General features: G+C 38.9%; 1 protein-coding gene across 3 annotated transcripts in view; it reads right to left on the bottom strand.

The window, feature by feature from the left end:
- The window catches only part of DDX42 (DEAD-box helicase 42), a 37445-nt gene extending 16045 nt beyond the window's left edge, over positions 1-21400 (bottom strand). The window contains exons 1-6 of one of the 3 annotated variants that reach the window (XM_046674739.1): positions 21013-21400; positions 10305-10541; positions 8251-8401; positions 2750-2811; positions 1356-1392; positions 362-511 (exon numbers count right to left, since the gene is read on the bottom strand). In XM_046674739.1, coding sequence (XP_046530695.1) covers positions 362-511; positions 1356-1392; positions 2750-2811; positions 8251-8401; positions 10305-10525 — 621 coding nt within the window. In that variant the 5' untranslated portion in view covers positions 10526-10541; positions 21013-21400. Of the gene's footprint in view, positions 1-361; positions 512-1355; positions 1393-2749; positions 2812-8250; positions 8402-10304; positions 10542-21001 lie in introns of those variants that run through there. The other 2 variants (XM_046674738.1, XM_046674740.1) reach the window with 2 other exon arrangements.
- Positions 21401-21466: the final 66 nt, after the last annotated feature.

Here is a 21466-nt window from a genome sequence, read left to right as displayed (position 1 = left end):
GAGAAATAGTAAACATTTATAGCAATTAAAAAACGAATGCAGACCCAGGGGCCCATTTTGGAAGGGAGGAGGTAAATGATGGTCCGGGAAACAAGTACAATTGCTTGAAAAAAATTCTTAGCCTAAAATTCAATGTGAGCAAGTGATTCAGCTGTACCCTGAACCACAATATAGGCTATAAAGACTCATGGAATTTCTGACTCAACTATTTAGCAGAGATGACAAGATTCCAAAGAACAAATATTCTCACGACATAAGAATGAATCAGGAGTACCAAGGTATTGGGAAAACCTAAATATAAAAGCTGAAGAAAACCGTATCAGCTTGAAACAAGGACCAAATTCAGCAAGGAACACCATACCTCTGAATGATCAATGGGAGGAAGAGGATCAATGATTTTTTTGGAAGGTGCAATTGGATTTCCATCACTATCATATTCCAAATTATCTTCCTCCTCCTCTTGAACAACACCAGCAGTTGGGTTTTCTGCCATGTACCGAAAATAAGCTTCCTGCAGGAAAGCACAAGAACATAATCATACCCAAGTACAGTTGAGAATATTTCTGCTCTTGTAATTAGTGCACATAGTGTACCAGAAGACTGCACAGTTTAAATACCTACCAAGTAAGACTTTTACTAGCAATGATTTCTTTAACAATAGCAGTATTCAGAGGGACAATCAGAGGAAATGTACGAGACAGTTAGTATTACAAAATGACTTAACTTGTTTAACAGAAAACTTACAAATCTGTCTGGTTCTATAGCCTTCCTGGGGTGGGGTGTCCACCTAGTCTGCCCAGAGCTGTGGAACACATGCTGTGGCTTTACCAAACCAAATTTGGAAGTTGACTCTGATTAGAAGGGTCACAATCCTGGAAAGGGCTACTGCTCACCCTGGTTCCCTTCTCACCATCCCACAACTGAACAACGGGGAAAAAATACTAAAGGACAGTCATTAAATTAATGTTGCATCTTGAAATACAAGAATCACAAACAGAACCCTTAGAGAGAGGTAGTGGTTAGATGTTGCTAGAGGCCATCAGCAGATCTCAAACTACACTATTTCTTGATTTATCAGAACAAACATTAATTTTGGATTAAAAAAATCAAGCTGAATAAAGTTCATATTTGTTTTTGATGTCATAGTTGATCAAAAGTTCCATCTTCAACATGGGAGGAAGCCATGTGAATCTTTATATTACCAATTGGTCACACATGTAGAAAAGGAGCAAGTCAAATGACATTCGCTGCTGAATGTCAGGAATGGCCATTTCAGTGAAGGCAAGCTCTAGCTTGTCCTCAGTATAGACTTCATGGGTAAAAATAAAAGAGAGAAATACTGCATAGGAACTCACTTGGTCATCTTCCTCTTCAATGTCATCTCGAATACCCCTGGAAAAACAAGCGGAGAAACAAACTTCCCTGCAAATGTTCCACATACCCAGCTCCATACTTATAGCAGATTAGTGTTGAATTCCATACAGCACAGGAACTCTCAACACTAACAACAACAAAGCAGCAATAAGCACACTGTAAACTATCCATTCATCATATATGTGTGGTTTTCACTCTAAAAGCTGCAGTTTGCATTTCTTTTGAATGGGATGATACGGAACCCCCAGAAAGATCAATTACTAATAAGTGTATAAGGAGTAAAATCTTCTGAAGATAGATACTCAAGGATCCTAGCCTAGTCAACCCCATTCAACAAATACAATGCAATTGTAAAAAGCATTTTATATTAAAAAAAGGAAAATCCTGCATTTGGTATACACTAAAAAGAATGTCACAACTTTCTTAACGTCCCCCAAAGTTTCTAGCTCTGGAGTAATCACATTTAGCCAAAATCCTTGGGGACAGATAAAAACTACATCAACTCTTTTGTAAGTTTGGAACTAAAACTCCTAAGCAGTTCACATGGAGAAGGGGACCATGGCTACTTGCTACATCTCCCAGGAGCTATACAAAGTATGGTTGCTTAATTCTTAATTCCCACAGCTATCTCTTTCTAATCAGATTTTCTGCCTAACTTAGAGCACTTGCTATTCCTAAGGCAAGCAACATCACCAGTATAAGGCAGCTGGAAGAGGATGCAACACACAGTAAGCACTGAAGAAAAGGCTGAACCTCCACATGGCATAGGAACCTTGGGGAGGGCCTGAAGCACCAACTGCCAAGCAGAGGGAAAAGTCCAACCATGCCTACTTGTGCCTGGTAGCTAAAGGCTTAAGAGGAGTGTCTTCAGCAAGGAAAGAGGAAAACTCTCTTTCCCAGAAAATAAAGTATTTCAAGTTCTGATTAGTTGCTAAAGCATGATGTCACTCCTTAAATTAGGTCTTATTATTTATTAATAACATACATAGTTTTTTAAATTATATAATCACCATTACTTCTCATATTCAATCATATGGGCATTAATCTATTTTATATTAATTATGGGACAAAACCAGAACGATGAACCCAAACTTTAGTAATTATGCTCTAACTCCCACTGTAACTCATTCTTACGTTTACTAAAAAACTATAGTTGAACACCAAACACTATTCTACCAAAAAGAATGCTTTTTAATTATTGCAAATACAAAGACTTTTGTCATCTCTATTACCTATAAAAATATTATTCAAGATACAGGAATAACTTCAAGTCATTTGTGTATTTTAATTTTTCTCTATAAACTTTGGGGAAAGATGCTTTGTAATACTGTTGCAATTTCATGTAACCTTTATGAGAGAGAAGAAAACAACTTACTTTACGTTTTTTCTTTCCTTGTCCTTTTCTTCAAGCCTCTTCATGTCTCTAGCCGCCTGATCCTAATGAAACACAAGGACATATGGAATCATATCAACTAAAAACAGTGAAAAGGAAATTTCTTTATAAAGAACTGTTAGATATGAAAAAGCACCATCATAGTTTCGGCTATGCATTTTGACAACTGCATTTTGACAACTGCATTTTGACAATTATTTTTCAAAGAGAAATACTCAAATGTTCTTAAAACTTGGCTATACATAGACTGCATGATATTTACCTGCAATATATCCCATGGATAGAAAAATGAGCAAAAATGCTTGATTGGTCACTTTTCTTTTTTTAAGTTAATGATAGAATTATAGCTGTAATTATGGGCCTTAAATTCAAGCAAATCAGCTTTCTCAAAGTGTAGCTGAAGACCATTTACATCAGGGGCCGGCCCAGTGGCACAGTAGTTAAGTGTGCACGTTCTGCTTCAGCAGCCCAGGGTTTACCGGTTCAGATCCCGGGTGCAGACATGGTACCGCTTGGCCAGCCATGCTGTGGTAGGCGTCCCACATATAAAGTAGAGGAGGATGGGCATGGATGTTAGCTCAGGGCCAGTCTTCCTCAGCAAAAAGAGGAGGATTGGCATCAGTTAGCTCAGGGCTAATCTTCCTCAAAAAAAAAAAAATAAACATAAAATAAAATAATAAATAAATAAATAAAATTTATATATATTTAAAAAAGGACCATTTACATCAGACTACCAATGCGGCTAGTAAAAAACGTAGATTTCTGGATCTGACTCTGGAAAGGTAGTCCTCAACCCAGGGTTACTTTGTTCCCAGTGGACATTTGGCAATATTAGGAGACATTTTTGGTTGTCACAATTTGGAGGGGGAAGGTTCTTACTAGTATTTAGTGGGTAAAAGCCACAGATGCTGGTAAACATCGTACAATGACAGGACAGCTCCCGCAACTAAGAATTATCCCACCCCAAATGTCAACAGTCCTGAGGTTGATAAATCCTGCTCTAAACCTACTAAATCAGAATTCTTCAGGGTAAAGTTAAATGCATGCAGTTTTTCCATTTTCCATAGGCAATTCTTATACACAGCAAATTGATAATCACTGATCTAAATTTAAATTAATTCTTTGTTTTATACATGTGAAAATCAAGGTCAAAATAATTAAGTAATTTTCCCCAAGGTTAAACATTCTGCACAACTATTTCTTGTTAGAAAACAACACGAGTTTTTCTGACTTCTTTAATTTAAAAAAATGTCACTATAAATAACCTGGCATGGTCAGGTGTTTTACCTAATCAAATATTCCTGATAAAGAGGAATTATTTTAAAAAGAAATATTACACACGAGCAATAGATTTTTTTCAAGGCATTGAGCCAGATATAAAACTGGATATATTTAAGACTATAACTAAAGTGAAGATGATATAAAAGTAATGTAACATAAGAAATGGGTTGTAAATACTTATAGAACATATTTTTTAAGCCTATATAAATCTTTTTTTGAAACACTGGCTAAGAATAAATCTTCATCCAGTTCAAACACTAGAAGAGTTTACACCTGACATCAGGGATTAATGCAATATTTTGGCAAAAACACTCTTTCCAAGATCAGACAATATCCAATCTCTCTGTCCTAAAAACCAGCAAAACCCCTTTGGATACATACCAAAAAACACCCAGAATACTACATCAAAAAGATTTAACCTGGGGCCGGCCCTGTGGCTAGGTGGTTAAGTTCACGCGCTCCGCTTCAGCGGCCTGGGGTTTCGCCGGTTTGGATCCTGGGCGCAGACATGGCACCATTCATCAGGCCATGCTGAGGCAGCACCCCACATGCCACAGCTAGTGCAACCCACAACTAAAAATATACAACTATGTACCGGGGGCTTTGGGGAGAAAAAGGAAAAATAAAATCTTAAAAAAAGAATAAAAAAGACTTAACCTCCAAACAGCTTCAACTACTTGAAATGCTAAGCAAGCAAATTTGGGCCATTCTTGGGTACTCCCACTCAAAAAGGGCTACGCTAGCTTGTGCTACTAAAAATTAAATCTATATTTAAACACAGAAAATCAAGAGCTGATTTTTCTTCTAATTCATCACTAGGGATCTCAAGAAATAATGAGAAACATAGCCCTCTGGGAAATATCCATATCTCAAGAAGATGAAAAAAAGATATGTACAGGACATCTCAAACATGACAAACCAATTATCTTTACTTCTAGAGAGAGTCATTTAACATGCTTACTAAAGCGCTACCACGTTGCAAAGCACGTGTATGATCTGAATAGTTTTGGTAAGTGTTATGGCAGAAATACACAGTGCTACAAGAACTCAGATACAGAATGATATAGCAGAAAGAATACAGGCTTTGGAGTTGAATTCTGGCTCTGCTACCTACCAGGTGTATACTCTTTGGCAAGTAATTTAAGTTGTTCTTAACCAAAGGTGGGAAACTCAAATACCTAATGAGTGCCAATCTGACAATGACTAAAGTGAGCCAGGATAAGAAAAGTTGTATTCTTTTGACAGACACACTTTACTTTAGTAAGTAGGAATATTCTTCTAAAGAAGCATGCTTTAATTTTTCTTGTATCACATGGCCTTTTTATTTTCTGATATCTGATAAGAGACTTGAGCTCAGAGAAATATTTCTCTATTGTTAGAAAACTACAACACAAGTGTGATGACTGTGGCCTCAACGTCAAGAAGACAAGAGAGGGGGCTGGCCTCATGGCTGAATGGTTAAGTTTGTGTGCTCCACTTGAGTGGCCAGGGATTCACTGGTTCAGATCCTGGGCATGGACCTAGCACCGCTCATCAAGCCATGCTGTGGCAGCATCCCACACAGAAGAACTAAAATGACTTACAACCACGTACTGGGGCTTTGGGAAGGAAAAAACAATGAGGAAGATTGGCAACAGATGTTAGCTCAGGGCCAATCTTCCTCGCCAAAAAAAAAAAAAAAAAGAAGAAGAAGAAGAAGAAGAAGAAGAAGAAGAAGAAAAGGAAAAAAGAGTTGCTGAACTTAAAAAAAAAAAAAAAACAATAGAGATCGATGGAACTATGGGGAACTGGGAAAACCATGCCTTGTCTAAAGCCGGCAGCCACTTGCTCAGCAACAGCCTGTTTTTGCCACGTGAGAATGCAAGCTTAGTATTGGCAGATGTTCCACTTTTCAAGATACTTTTAGACAAATCTCCCGATCTTAAAAATGTTGGCTCACATTTTTAAAAAGCAACGACTAGGCCAAACAAAAACACATGTACAGTCATACACCGCCTAAGAATGTTTTGGTCAATGACAAACCTCTTATACAACAGTGGTCCCGTTAGATTAGTACCACACAGCCTAGGTGTGTAGTAGCTTACCATCTAGGTTTGTGTAAGTGCAGTCTATGATGTTCTCACATGACAAAATCACCTAATGACACATTTCTCAGAACATATCGCCACCGCTAAGTGACGTGTGACTGTATACTGGATTCTTTCTTTCCCTCCTTCCTTAGAGGAGAGAATAATTCTGGCTGAAGACTTCATGTAACAAGTAACTGAGGAATCTAGAGGGACTTTATTTCATAAGCAATGAAGTGACAGTTTTTGAGCAAGAGGAATAACATGATAAGAAACATGCTAATTACTCTGTAGCTGTATACCGCATTAACAGGAGAGCAGAGACCCTAAAGTAGGGAGGGAATTCAGACCAGGCAAGAATTACGGAGGGTAGAGAAAGGAAGGGACAGATGCAAGAGATATTGCAAAGATTTACAGAACCTGGCAAATGATGTCCTGGAAAGAGCTAGGCTCTCAGAACTACTAAGCAAGAAAAATGAGATTTGAGTCCCAGCTCTGACACACAGTACCAATGTAATTTGGGGCAATGGATTTGAACTATCTTAGGGTTGTTTTCTTATTAGCTAAAAAATTATATTTATGTATTTTTCTATTTCTCATTGTTATTCTGAGGATTAAATTAAGTAAGTAATGAACATACTTGATCATTTGCTAAAAAGAAAATAAGAGGGCCAAGTGAAAGGAGGAAGTTAAAGGCAAGGTGACTGTGTGAATTTTAGTGCTATTAAGAGAAATAAGTAAACAAAAGAAAGACCTGGTTGAGGAGGAAAAGATGATGAATTGAGTTTAAAGTACCAGTGGGACACATCCATGTAAAAATGGCCAATATGCCTCTAGAAAAGCAGAGCTAAAACCAAAGAGGGACCATAGGACTAAAGACATGAATTATTTAAACAGAAGCTAAGTTTTAGAAGTAGATTAGGTCACTAAGGAAATGTATAAAGAGTGAAGATAGCAAATCAATATAGAGAACTGTAGGAGAATCGTCATATTTGAGAAACCTGAAAAGGATCACAAGAATGACAGATAACAGTCACATGGGTATGTTAAGGGATTTTTTGGTACAACAATGATATATGGTGGTTATGGGTTTTTTTAAGAGTTATCTTACAGAGATACAGAAATACTGATGGATGAAATAATATGTGTGAGATTTACTTTAAACTAATCTACAGGAGGGGTGGAGAGGGGTTAGATAGCACAAGATTGGCCAAAAGTTGTTTGATAAAGTAGAGTGAAGGGTATATAGGAGCTCATTTTATTATTCTACTTTTGTATGTATTTGAAATTTCTCATAATAAAAGGTAAATAAATAGAAAGAAAAGCCAGAGAGATGGGAGAAAAAGGACACAATGCAAAATCACAAAAGCCAAGTGAGAAGAATTTTAAGAAGGAAGTGGTCACAAGTTTCAATTTCCACAGGGAGGTCATGGATGTTGATGGTAATGCTGATATTAAGAAATAAACATTAAAAGTACAGAATACAGAATTCGTAATTTTAGTAACTTCCTTGAGATTAATTGCCTTACATATATGTGTAACCAACAAACACTAGATTGAATGAGATAACATTCATTCCATTTAAGAATATACCAAGAATTATTAAAACAAAACACACACACACAAATCTTGAGCTGCTATGTTCAAGGGTTACAATTCAAATTTCTAGGCACTGATCAACTCTGAAAACACTACAGGTCAAGTAGAAGCATATTTAAGAAACTGTAGAATACAAGAGCAAAATGCTCAAAAAAAAAGGGCCAGAAGACAAATTCTGAACAAGGACTATAGCATGAGGTTAATTTGATCTATTTCTAAGTGCTGCAAATTTTTTTTTCGTAGTTTTTTTTTTTTTTTTTTGAGCAAGATTAGCCCTGAGTTAACATTTGCTGCCAGTCCTTCTCTTCTCTGCCAAGGAAGACTGGCCCTGAGCTAACATCCATGTCCACCTTCCTCTACTTTATATGTGGGACGCCTGCCATAGCATGGCTTGACAAGCAGTGCGTAGGTCTGCGCCCAGGATCTGAAGTGGCGAACCCCGGGCCATCAAAGCAGAACATGTGAACTTAACTGCTGTGCCACTGGGCCGGCCCCCAAATTGCTGAAAATTTTTAACAAAATAGAGTTGATACTTGCCTCCACTTCAGCCATGAATGCCTCCAGGGGATCATCATCACTGTCAGAATCTGCCGGCTTGGAATGGAATTGCTGGCGGGTAGGTGAGTTTTCAGCAGGAATGTAAGGCAAATCAACATTGCTAGAGTCTTCTTCCTCATCTTCAAAATATCTGAAAATTAAGATGTGTCATTAGTAACTACATGTTTAGTTTGGAGTCAGTGAATCATTTAACAGAAATTTTTATTATGTTGTATGTTACTATTTAGAGATTTAAACTATACAAGTCAAATTAGAGATCTCCAGGCTTTGGCTAAGGATCTAATTATTAAGTATTAATATGTGCAAAATTCTAATATTGCAAAAAAACAGTCACAGCAGATTCTCCATTTCAATAGTGTCTGTCCAAATCACATCCCCAGTTGTTAAAAGGGAGTTTTCAGTACAAATTCAGTATATCATTGCTGAATAGATAATAGCAAATATTTAAAGAATGTATGCTATGAAAAAAACTTTTGTATCAAATATTAAAAACCTAGTTTATTTTTCGTAATCCTTTAAATTTTTTATTTTTTTTGGTGAGGAAGATTGACCCTGAGCTAACATCTGTTGCTAATCGTCCTCTTTTTGCTTGAGGAAGATTGTTGCTCAGCTAACATCTGCACCAATCTTCCTCTATTTTGTACATGGGATGCTGCCACGGCATGGTTTGATGAGTGGTGTGTAGGCCCATGCCCGGAATCTGAACCTGCGAACCCTCGGCTACTGAAGCTAAGCATGTGAACTTAACCACTAAGCCACCAGGCCGGCCCCAATGCTTTAAAAAATTGTAGAGACATATTCGTAAGGCAAGGGACTTTCTTCAGAAGTTCTGGGCTATTTTCTGAGGACCAAGAGAAGACTTCTAGAATTAAAAATAAATGCTCAATTCAAAATCATTCACTATACTTCTCAAGTATTCAGAAGACAACTTCAAAGTCTGGAGAAAGTATCACTTTCCCTCTAACAAACTTCCCAGAAAAGCATGTCTATACAGCTCTCTATAAACTAAAACAAAACAAAAACATTGTTCAGACGTTACCTCAAAATTAAATACACTAGTAATACAATCAAATGTTAGTTTAAGTAAATAACAACTGCAGCTTAAAATTTTAAAGCATTTCAAGTTTTCAGAGGAATTATTTTAAAAGCTCTGACAACTGTTATGTGCTACACACACAAAAATATATATGCATTTACATAGTAGGTTTAACTAATGCAAAAGTGTCCCTGAACTGGTAAACTGCTCTCTAGAATGACAATCCTTGACTTTGCTGAACCTTAAATACCTACTTCTGTATTTAATTCCTGATAACACATCAGTTTTTAAAACTGCTGCTGTGTACTTTAAAAACTTCAATTGAGAAAGATTTTTTTTTAATTAAAAAAAATTCTCAAGCAGTGTCACAACCAGGTTAGACATAATAGCAATAAAAGATTTCTCCAGACTTGGCAAAAAGAAAAATTATAATCTACAGGAATTAGAGCTCAAACCTTGAAAGCCATTTTTTATAACAACTACCTTATTAGACAATCAAGTTGAAAAAGATAATTGGTAAATGTTTCCTGAGAACTGTGGGCAAAACTCTGAGTAGATTTTTCCACCACTATAAGATGTTACAACATAATAGTTTTAAGGACTTGGGTATTGAGGTAAATTCTGTCTCCACCAGTTGTGACAACTGCCTGTATTTACAAAACAACTTATACCGTGTAAATAAAACACTTTAATAAAGACCATCAAAACCCACACAAATGATTTAAAACTCTTCAGCCATATGTAGGTTTCAGTGACCTCAAATCCTTTTTGGAACAAGTACTGTAAAGGTATAAGTAAGCACACAAGTATTATGTTCCTTTTAATGAGTAAACTTGACAATTTCACTAATTAGGAACAATGCACTTCAGTGAGATAGGCAATTTAAGAAGTCATATTATTACTTGGGAAACAAATGGTTTCTCTGCCTCAATTTCTGATGATGGAATGAACATCTCAAAGCTCAATCTTTGCTAAATTACCAGAAATTACTACTTACGCATTTTCTTCATCAAAGTTGGCCCGTTTAGATCCAATTTTATAGAAAGAAGGGAGCTGTGGTGGAGCCGACTTTCCAAATCCAGAAGAAGAGCTGGTTGCCCCAAAGGCACTGTGGGACTGTTGTGGGAGTTTTGGTTCCTCCTTCTTTCCAGCACTAATGGCAAAACCTCCAAAGCCAAATCCCCTCTTAGTGCCAGGGCCACCTTTATTCCAGTTCATGATGTCAGTGACCGATCTGTTACGAATAAGGTACACTAGTATAAATTTAACTGTATAATGTAAAGAGCCCACTTATTTTTACATCTCTTTCAACCTCTACCTATAATTTTTCAAACTTTTGCCTCTCAATTAAAACTTGACCTGTTGTACTTTACATACACAATATGCTAACCTCAACAAGATGGTCACATTTTCTAAAGCACTGAATAAATTATTATTTATTTTATTGGGATATCAATCTAAACAGGAATCCAGTACTTAATATCATCCCTTTCAAACTGATTTGATTGCTATTTTAACATTTTATTCAGCTGCCATACTCATAAGACAACAAATATTTTAGGGGATCTGATATCTGCTAGGCTTGTGTTAGGGAACTGAAGAGACCAAGATGAAAAGACTTAATCTCTTATCTTTATCATCAAAGAGTTTACAGTCTACCAGGAAAACAGACCAAAAAACAAAAGACAAAAACAGCCTACAATTATAATACAGTGTAATGCTATAACAGAGACAGAGGTGCTATCAGCAAGACTGTCTCAAAACTAAAGATCATCCTCTGATAATGACTTCTGGAAGAATCAAAGAACCAAAACTTAGAAGATCAGATCAGTTATTTATAGAAACTATCTATGTAATTCTCTCTGAAGGGAACTTATAAACCATGCATTTACTGAGCAACTGCCCTCTAAAACACTATCCAGGAAGAACCCATGATTCATTGATACGTTGCCTGAAGTATTCAGTTAGCCTATGGTTAAGTATTACATAGAAATTTCCTGAGCATCGATCAAATTGCCTTAAAAACAATACCGGGGCTGGCCCCATGGCCAAGTGGTTAAGTTCGCGTGCTCTGCTTCGGCAGCCCAGGGTTTCCCCGGTTTGGATCCTGGGCACGGAAATGGCACTGCTCATCAATCAAGCCATGCTGAGGCGACGTCCCACATGCCACAACTAGAAGGACCCACAACTAAAAACACACAACTATGTACCAGGGGGCTTTGGGAGAAAAAGGAGAAATAAAATCTTAAAAAAAACTGAAAAAATAAAAACAATACCTTATATCTTATTAGTCTTGGCTCCAAAAAATGGTTTTTAATGACACAAGTTACCTAAGTTTTGTAGAAAAGCAGAAAACTCAGAAAGCAAAGGGAACAAAATTTAAAACCACGAACCCGAAATTTCCTCTCCCAGATGTGTAATTTTGTGGATATCTTTTGTTATTTTTCTACACATGTATATTCACACACACAAAATTTAAAAACAAAACTGAAACCATACTGTACATATTATTTTAGTTACTGATTTCCTCACCTAATGATATACTGTGAACACCTTTAAAAGTCAATAAATACATTTCTCCACTACTGTTTTAAAATGTGAAACAGGGACCGGCCCCATGGCCGAGCGGTGAAGTTTGCGTGCTCTGCTTCGGTAGCCCAGGGTTTCGCTGGTTCGGATCCTGGGCACAGACATGGCATCGCTCATCAGGCCACGCTGAGGCGGCGTCCCACATACCACAACTAGAAGGACCCACAACTAAAACGTACAACTATGTACTGGGGGGATTTGGGGAGAAAAAGCAGAAAAAAACCCAAATAAAATAAAATGTGAAACATCACATAGGTACATCTTTGTGCATGCCCTTAACTATTTCCTTAGGATCAATTTTTTAAATGCAATTGCTTAGCCAAAGGGAACATGCATTCCAAGTTTTTAAAATGTTAATTACTATTTACATTTATGGAAAAGTGTCCATTACACACTGAGTAAAATAAGGGTATAACACAAGGTGGGTGGTACGATTCAATGTAAAAGCATGTTACATATACAGAGATAGCTGGAGGGCTGTTTACCAAAATGTTAATAGTTATTTGATTTTTATTTTCTTCTTCGTATTAAAGTTTACCACTAATAAGAAAATTAAAACGTTTATAACAGACTGAAGCCAATGTGGAAAGGAGTTCCCAAAACTGCTTTTTATGATGACATTGTTGAAGGGACCAGGAACATGCTCTACTTTTCTGGTTTGATGCCCTCCCCCATACAAACCCGCTAAGTTTTGTTTGAACTGCTATTATATAGCACTTAGTTCAGTCTGCTTAGTATTAAATTTGATTTATGCTATGTCAGTCTCCACCCATAGTTCCAGGTAGGGACTGTCTTTACTCATTTAGAGCTTTCCATAAAAGTTATGCATGGCTAAAATAAGTACTTAATAAGTACTTGTTTATTTGAACTTAATTAAGGTCATCTCCTGCTTTCTACAGGAATCCCTTAAGGGGAATCAACACAATTCTAGTGAGATGAGATTTAATAAGAATATTTACATGCAAGAAAATTTTAGTATCTGATAATAATGTTTAACCAATCTGCGAGACTGGCTTTATTTAAAACGCTGTTCCTAAGCAAAAAAAATGATGGACTCTAAACTTTAATCTCATCTTTCCTAGCACATGTAACTATAATGAGGGGCTAATAAATAAGCCATAGAAATCAGAGTGTAGACAAAGGAAGGATGGGAAAAAAACTTAGGTTTGGGTAGATTTTAAGAATCACATGAACAATCTCCTAGCAGGAAAACTTTCAATGGTTTACTGAAAGGTTGCCAAGGAAGGTCAGGCAATGTTATTAAGTGTTGGGCATTTATAGATGAAAGATACAGTCCTATTCTCAAGGAGTTCACAACGTAGTTTTAGCAGGCTAAAAAAATCACATGATGTGTTCTAACAGAGTACTGCAGTGGCCCGAGAGGGGTACCTACCCCAGGATAAGTGGGGGAGAAGGAATATGAGTTTTTCTAGACATACACTGGTGTTAAGTTCTGAAATGTGAAGAGGCATTAAACCAGGGAAGAGGCATCAGAGGAGGGCATTTTAGACTGAGGGAACTTAAGCACTACCTCAGAGAACTGGGAATAGTTCAGTGCAGCTAGAGTTTTGCAGGACATTTGGAAAAGTTGCAGGACACATGTTCAAAAAGAGAAGAGAGCCCAGATGAACAGTTTAGTATGCTATGCTAAGACTATGTCATACAAAACTATATTCTGCCAATTATAAGGAATCTTAATTTTAAGCAAAAAGGCGACACGTTTCAGATCAGTGTTTCAGAAAAATTAGACGAGAGATAGCAGGAAAAGTTGGAGGCAAGGAAAGTGGTTAGATGTTATTATAAAAATACAGATATAAAGGGACAAAATACTGAACTAAGAAAGTGGCTATGAAAAAGGAAAAAGAGGAGAGTGAATCTGAGTTATTTACTTACGTATCTATGAGGAAGAATGAAAAGGAGTGAGTGACCAATAATTGGATGTGGAAGCTAAGGAGGAAAGAAGAGTCTAGAATAACTTTGGAGGTTTCTGGCTTTTAAAGATTGGGTGACTGGTGGTGCCATTAACAGAGATGGAAACCTAGAAAAGCCAGGCTTGGAGAAGCAGGTGGAGGGTGAGATGAGTTCAGTACCTGTGGGGAGCTAAGGAGAGATGCCAAGTAGGGTCTGTAACTGCTACAGGGTCTGTGCTGGAGCCACAGGTTTAATATACGACATTTGCGTTGGAGGTTACTGACATAGATAACCCAGCAGAGAGACAGCAGAGAGAGTAAGAAAAGGGGCAAGACAAATCTTAGGGTATATCAATATTTAGGAATGGGCACGGGAAGAGAAGCTCACATGGAAACTTGAGAAGGAACAGAGGAAAGGAAGATGGTAGACAATACCGACAGATGGTGAGACAAGTTTTAGAGGCAGAAAGAAATGTCCAATGTTAAAAACTAAACAGAGGCCAGGAAAGATAAGAACTAAAAAGCCTCTGTTGGATAAGTAACCAGGAGTCATCAGCAAAAGCAGTCTCAATGGAGCAGCAGGGGCAGGGACGAGCAGCAACTGGTAAGTAAGCAGTGAAGGGTGAAGACTAGGTCGAGAGGAGTACAGATTACTTTCTAGGCTGTTTACCAATGATAGGAAGGAGAAAGTGAGGTATTAACTACAGGAATTTTGTTAGCTAAGGAAGAAATGTAAGCATGTTTATATGTTACAGAGGAAAAGCTAACAGAGACAGAAAAACTGCAGATGTAGGATGACAGGAAAAATCATAGGAATGAGGTCCTGAGGAGACGTGAAGAGACAAGATCAAACAAGAAGAGTAAATAACTCTCCCCCACAGAGTGGAGGACAGGAGAAAAGGATGGGCATAGACATATACTACTTCTACTAAATAATCAAAGGGCTCAAATTACAAAAAAGCAAATCAAACACTTGGTTTTAAAAATTTGACTTCTGCTACAAACAGGCAAGCAGTGTGACCTTGGGCAAGTGAGAGTTGCTTAATGGCTTTCAGACTCGAGATGCAAAATATGCAATAATTTTGTCTTTACTCTTCAGAAATGTAGGTCAACCAAAAGACTGAGAACACTTTAGTGCCCTTGAGCCTTTCATTAGTTGATCTAGAACACACTGCCCTGTTCCCCTAATTTATTGCCTCTAGCAAGGCCAAATAATTGTGCTTTCTACATATCCCACTGACTGGACTGCTAGCTCCACGAGGGCAGGGATTTTGCCTGTTTTGCCCAGCACTGTATGCTTAGTGCCTAGCTGTGTGTGTAGTACTCAAAAAATTTTTGCTGAATGAATAAATATCATGCATTCAGGCTCTTCAAAATTCATCCCAGTATTGGTGAAAACCATTATCTTCCATAACTATAAACCTTGCTATCCAGCCATCCAGCTTTCCTGATTAAATCTAAGCCAGATCACCCTCTATCTATCATTAATTCCTTACTCTCTTGACAACAGTTTTTCTTACTGTTATACCATGTATATGGCTTCAGATCCCTGACAATCACAGAGGTTTGAGGAATTACAGCTGATATAAGAAGCAAAAGACAGCCAACCTAATCTCTACTTGGTTTTATGATGTTAAAAAAAAAAGATGAGCCCCCTCTGCTTAGGTGATTAAAATTAATTGGCAGTCTCTAACATTGTTTGGAGAAGAGACATCTACCAAATAGTTGATAAGGAAGTCAACGCGGTGAGATTATTAAAAAATTAACTATATTTCTGCTACTTGTGGGTCTCCTCAAAGCTCCTTTTATTTGGTCTTAACAAACACAGACACAAGTGATTCTAAGCCTTCTCTCAAGTTATAATAAAATACGCCTGGTGCATCCTTATTACTAGGCCGGCAAACTCATATCAAATAGCTCTGAAACTTCACCTCTGCCTTCACAAACACTTCTCAGATTGATAACAGACAAAGTGAGAACACACACTAACTGCGTACAGAAATCACCACATGGCTTCCGACACCCAGGTAAAGTTCACAAACTTTATTAAAAACAACAAACAACAACAACAACAAATCCAATCAAAAAATGGGCAAAGGACTTGAATAAACATTTCTCCAAAGAAGATATACAAATGGTCAATAAGCACATGAAAAGATGCTCGACATCACTAATCATTGGAGAAATGCAAATCAAAACCACATCACCTCACACACATTAGGACGGCTACTATTAAAAAAAAAACACAACGGGGGCCAGCCCCATGGCTGAGTGGTTAAGTTCATGCGCTCTGCTTCGGTGGCCCAGGGTTTCGCCGGTTTGAATCCTGGGCGTGGACAGGGCACCACTCATCAAGCCATGATGAGGCAGCGTCCCACATGCCACAACTAGAAGGACCCACAATTAAAAATACACAACTATGTACCGGGGGCTTTGGGAGAAAAAGGAAAAATAAAATCTTTTAAAAATAACAACAGAAAATAAGTGTTGACAAGGATGTGGAGAAACTAGAACCCTTGTACATTGCTGGTGGGAATGTAAAATGGTTCAGGTCCCTGTGGAAAACAGTATGGTAGTTCCTCAAAAAATTAATCATAGAACTACCATATGATTCAGCAATTCCACTTTTGGGTATATACCTAAAAGAACTGAAAGGAGGGACAGATATTTGTACACCTATGTTTATAGCAGCATTATTCACAACAGTCAAAAGGCGGAAGCAACCCAAGTGTCCATCAATGGATGAGCAGATAAACTAAACGTAGTGAGATTTTATTCATATATATCAATCAATATTATTCAGCCTTAAAAAGGAAGGAAATTCTGACACATGCTACAACATGAATGAACCTTGAGGACGTTGTGTTAAGGAAATAAGCCGCTTACAAAAGGAGAAACACTGTATGATTCCACTTACGTAAGGTCCCTGGAGTAGTCAAACTCAGAGACAGAAAGCAGAATGGTGGTTGCTGGGGGTTAGAGGGAGTGGGAATGGGGAATTATTGTTTAATGAGCACAGGGTTTCAGTTTTACAAGATGAAAAGATTGTGTGGACACTATGGTGCTGATGGTAGCAAAACAATGTGGATATATTTAATGCCACTGAACTGTACACTTAAAAATGGTTAAGATTTTTTCATATGTATTTTACCACAATCTTAAAAACAATAACAAAATTGTTACGTTGTTATTTTACCCAGTTTATGAAAGAGGAATGCAAACATACTTGTCAATATTCAACTACACTTTTGCTCTTTAAAAACTATTGCTTTTTAAAATAAAAACATCTAATTTGGAAAGAAATAGTGTATAATAGAACCATAAACAAAATTTAATGAGCATGTGCTTTAAAGAGAACAACCTAAGTTGGGTCTTAGTAATAATAAACATTGTTTCATTCTGACCAATAACCACTTTGTTATGTGCCCAGCACTTTGAGGGACACCTCTCCTTTCCACCTCCACCACTGCAAGTCTTTCTGTTATCCAGCCTCCAGACCACTACTAGAGTGATCAAGAATTCAAAATATACTGAGTGCCTATTTTGCCAGGCACTGTTCTAGGTGCTGAGGATACAGTAATGGAACCCGATTCAGCCCCAGCCCTCAGGGAGCTCAGTCTGGTCCAGGAGAAAGAAAAACAAATCATAGAATTTCAGGTAGTAAAAGTGCTAAAAAAAAAAAAAAAAAAAGCAAGCAAGGCAAGAGGTAAACTATTACAGATAGAAAGAAGCAGGTAAGGCCTCTTTGAAGTGACTGATACTTGACATTTGACAAGCAACCCCCCACTCCCACGACTCTACTGTCAAAAGAATGTCTGTTTTGTTGGAAAGTCATGTTGAAGCTGCATCTATAACCAGTAAATATTCCATAATCTACAAGAAGAGACTCTACGTGGTAAAGTACAAAATGGTGAGGTAATGCTGGGTCAGAGATAAACAGCAAAAAGAGAAGAGGAATTTCTACCTCCTTTGGCAGAATAACATTGTGTTTGTTAATACTGTGGAACTAGGGAAAGTCACACCCAAAGGAAGTGAGCATTCAGAGGCTCTGCAAAAACCCTCTTCCAGGTTCTTCTAGATCTTGGCCCTAAACCTTGTTGACATACATTTATGATTCTGTCATTCCCTTCAATTCAACAGCTCTCCACCGTTACTCAACAAGGCTGGAATGAGACTCTCATTATGGCAACAAACTACTGTACTTTACCATTCATATCTCCCAGGGTTTCCCCACATGCATCAGTTTTCCCAGAAAACCAAGCACTTTGGTCCATGCTCTTCCCTCTACCAGGATTCCCTCCCCACTAAACCTCTCACTATACCTACCAAAGTCCTATCCTTCAAAGTCCATCTCAAATACCAACTCCTAGAACTATGACGTAAATATGATTCCCCCAGAGAAGTGGTATCTCTTTCCTCAAACTCCCTTTCTAGTCTTAAAACACCCAACATTTAATCATAATTACTATTTGCGTTCTTGTTTTCTCTCTCCAACTCCATGTTACAGGTTTCATGGGTGAAAAGGCAGGCTTATTTATTTTTTATCTCTTGTTTTCCAAAGCATATACTCATTATTCATGTTTATTCAATATATAGGAGACCCAAAGAGATTTTCAACTTGGCTGAGGAGAAAAATTAAAGATAGCATAAAGCCCTACTTGGTATGCTTCTAGGCACTAAAATGCTGTGATTTAGCAGAAAATCATAAGCACAGTAAAGTACCAGAGACTATGGAGACAGGCTGACTATGTTCAAACTCTAGCTTTGCCACTAATTGATGTGAAACTCAAGAAAATTATTTAGCTTCTCTGGGCCTCAGTTCCCTTACCCGTAAGATGGTGAGACTATCACCTACTTCACAGGGTTGGTGTGAAAAACTGAGTCCACACACAAAAATACACTTAGAACAAAGCTTGGAACATCATAAGTACACAGTGTGTAATAGCTGTCATGTTTATCATTATTATTTCTCCAGAAATCAATTTCTTCATTGGTAAATGGGGAAATCAAGCAAGATTTCTCAGATCTCTTTCAACCCAGGGATTCCATACATAACTGCTACGCGACACTGAAGATGTCAGAGATCACTATGAGCTGACAAGTGGGGAGAGGCTTCATAAGAGAGCTAGTACACAGGCCAGGCACAGAAAGATGCAAGCTGAGTAGAGAAGTGTGAAGGAATAAGACATTCTGGGGAGGAAAACTAAAATAGCAAAGGCTAGGAAGTTAGAACAAGAGTGAAACACAAGCAAGATAATTTGGCTAGAGTTTATGCTTTGGGCAGTGGTGGAAAATAAGATATGATCTAAATGACTTTAAAAATAGTGGACTAAAAACAACTGATTATAAACCCACATTATAACCTTTATCACTTGTGTTTTTGTAGTAGAAGAGCATTCTAATGACAGTTGATTAGCATCTATTTTAATAATCTGCCTTGAGAACATCTCATACACTGTAAACTGGTCAGTTCTTTAATGAGAATCTGTACAAAACCCAAGAATTTTATCACTTTCTTCTAAAGCCAAATATAAGTAAATGCTGGGTTACACTTATTTTAGAAGCATCTCTTTCCTTTCTGTTAGCTTAAAGAAACTTAGAGCTGATTATATGAATATCAACTTGATAAAACTAGAATACTATAAAGAACTGAATCCTCCATGAATTACACTAAATCGTTACAATGTAAATCCAATCTCAACACTCCTCTGCTCAAAAGCCTCAGATGGTCCCCATCCCAGGCAGGGCCAAAGGGAAATAAATGCTCGCAAAAGCCTAAAAGGTCCTGGTTGTTCTCTGCGCCCCTCAGTTCTTCCCCGGCCTTATCTCCTCTTACTCCCTCCTTTGCACACGGTGCTCCAAGCACACTGGTCTTCCAACTGCTCTTCTGACAAGCTAGCACTGTCCTCTTTAAGGCCTTGACACTTGCTACTTCCTCTGCCTGGAACATTCCTTTCCCCAGATACTCGCTGGGCTCACTCCCCTCACCTCCTTCTAGACCCTTAAATATCAGCGTGTCTCTAAATATTTCCCTGACCACTCTATTTCAAAATGCAACACCTCTGCAACCCTCTTTCCATTTTTATTTTTCTATCTAAGGCACTAATCATCTTCTAACATTCAGTATAATTTATGTATTTATTGTCTCTCTTACCTACTAAAAAACAAGCTTCATGAGGGCAGGGGTCACAGACCTAGAAAAGTGCTAGGAAATAGGCACACAGTAGACATCAACAAAAATATTTCCTGAATGAATTGCAGATTAAGCCATATAATACCCCTTCCAGGTACAGGAAAATATTACACACTTTTTTTTCACTGCTGAAAGTCTAAAAATTAATTTTTGTATGAAACACTTACTGCTCGCTCTATGTGCCAGAAGTGGACTTGGCTCCGGAAAGTTAAAGTGAATTAAAACATAATCTCTGCCCCTTAGGAGCTCCGGGGTGTGTATATGGAGGAGAAGAGATACAGAAACATCACTTACAATGAACAATATACAGGAAAGCCAGAAGAAATTGAATGACCGGTTAAAGGAGGAAGGGGCAAAGGGGAAAATGGTTCACTAAGGTGATGAGGAAGCTATGACTCTAAAACTCTCGATTAGTACGATAGTTCTTCCCTATATTATCGGTGCTTATGCTCGCAACTCCATGTAAATTATTTACTCACATCAGATAAGCTCTTAAGTAGGCCGCAAAAAAGTTTGTATGACGACGGTGATGCAAATTACTGATCTACTCCAGGCTGCACAAAAATCACCGACCGTGCCTTTACTGCCTTCCGATTTGGCAACTTTTGCCTATCCGGTCTCCCCGATTTGGAGGTTTGCATCTGCCAACTGCAGCCGACTTGGGTCAGAATCCTCCCAGCGGCTATCCCTGCCCCGGAGCCCGGCACCTTGCAAATCCCTTCCCTACCAGGGCGAGCGGGCGGGCGCCGCCTCCGGAAAGCCGCCAACTGGGCCTCGCTAAGAGTTACGGGAGAAGCAGGAGCCGTGGGAGGGAGTCGCGGCTACGAAAGACCCCTCAGGCCTCAGCCTCGCATTCCCACCCCTCGCCAGCCTCCTGGGCCTCTGGTGCCCGGAGGCTCCGCCGACTCTTTGTTGAGCGAGGCCGCGGTTCCCGGGCCCTCGCTAGGCCCCACAGTTGCCTCCAGTGCCCCCAAGGGGTAGCAGTCCCGCGTCCAGACCCACCTCGCACAAACCTGCTGCTGTGGCCGCAGCGGCAGCTGCTACTACCGCCTACGCGGAAACAATCCCGCGGCCCGAAGTACGCGCGGTCCGGGCCTAGTCCCGCCGCGCTCCTCCTTCTCCGCCCCCTTCGCCGCCGCCTCTCGGCCCGTTGCTGATGGGGGGAGGGGAACGCACACCTGACATGCGCAGTGCAGAGCGCGCGGGCCGAAGGGCGGAGCCTGGGGCTACGGCTCCCGGAAGGCGCCGCGGACTGCCGACCTTAAAGCTCCCGAATGGCTGCTGCCTTAGACGCTTTGACAGGACACTGCTGCTGGGTGGGGAGTGTTCCTGGCTCGTCTAAGCAGTGGGCCTGGGAAGGAGGAAACAGTAGCAGTTACAGGGAGCAGCCAAAAAATCCCAAGAAAAGGGCGTGGGCGGAAACCACATTTACATAAGATTATCGGTCCCCTAAACTCTAATCCAGGG

Source organism: Equus quagga, chromosome 11 (assembly GCF_021613505.1).
Source record: "Equus quagga isolate Etosha38 chromosome 11, UCLA_HA_Equagga_1.0, whole genome shotgun sequence".
Lineage (NCBI taxonomy): Eukaryota > Metazoa > Chordata > Mammalia > Perissodactyla > Equidae > Equus > Equus quagga.
Note: the sequence above shows the minus strand (reverse complement) of the source record. Positions and strands in the feature narration are given on the sequence as shown.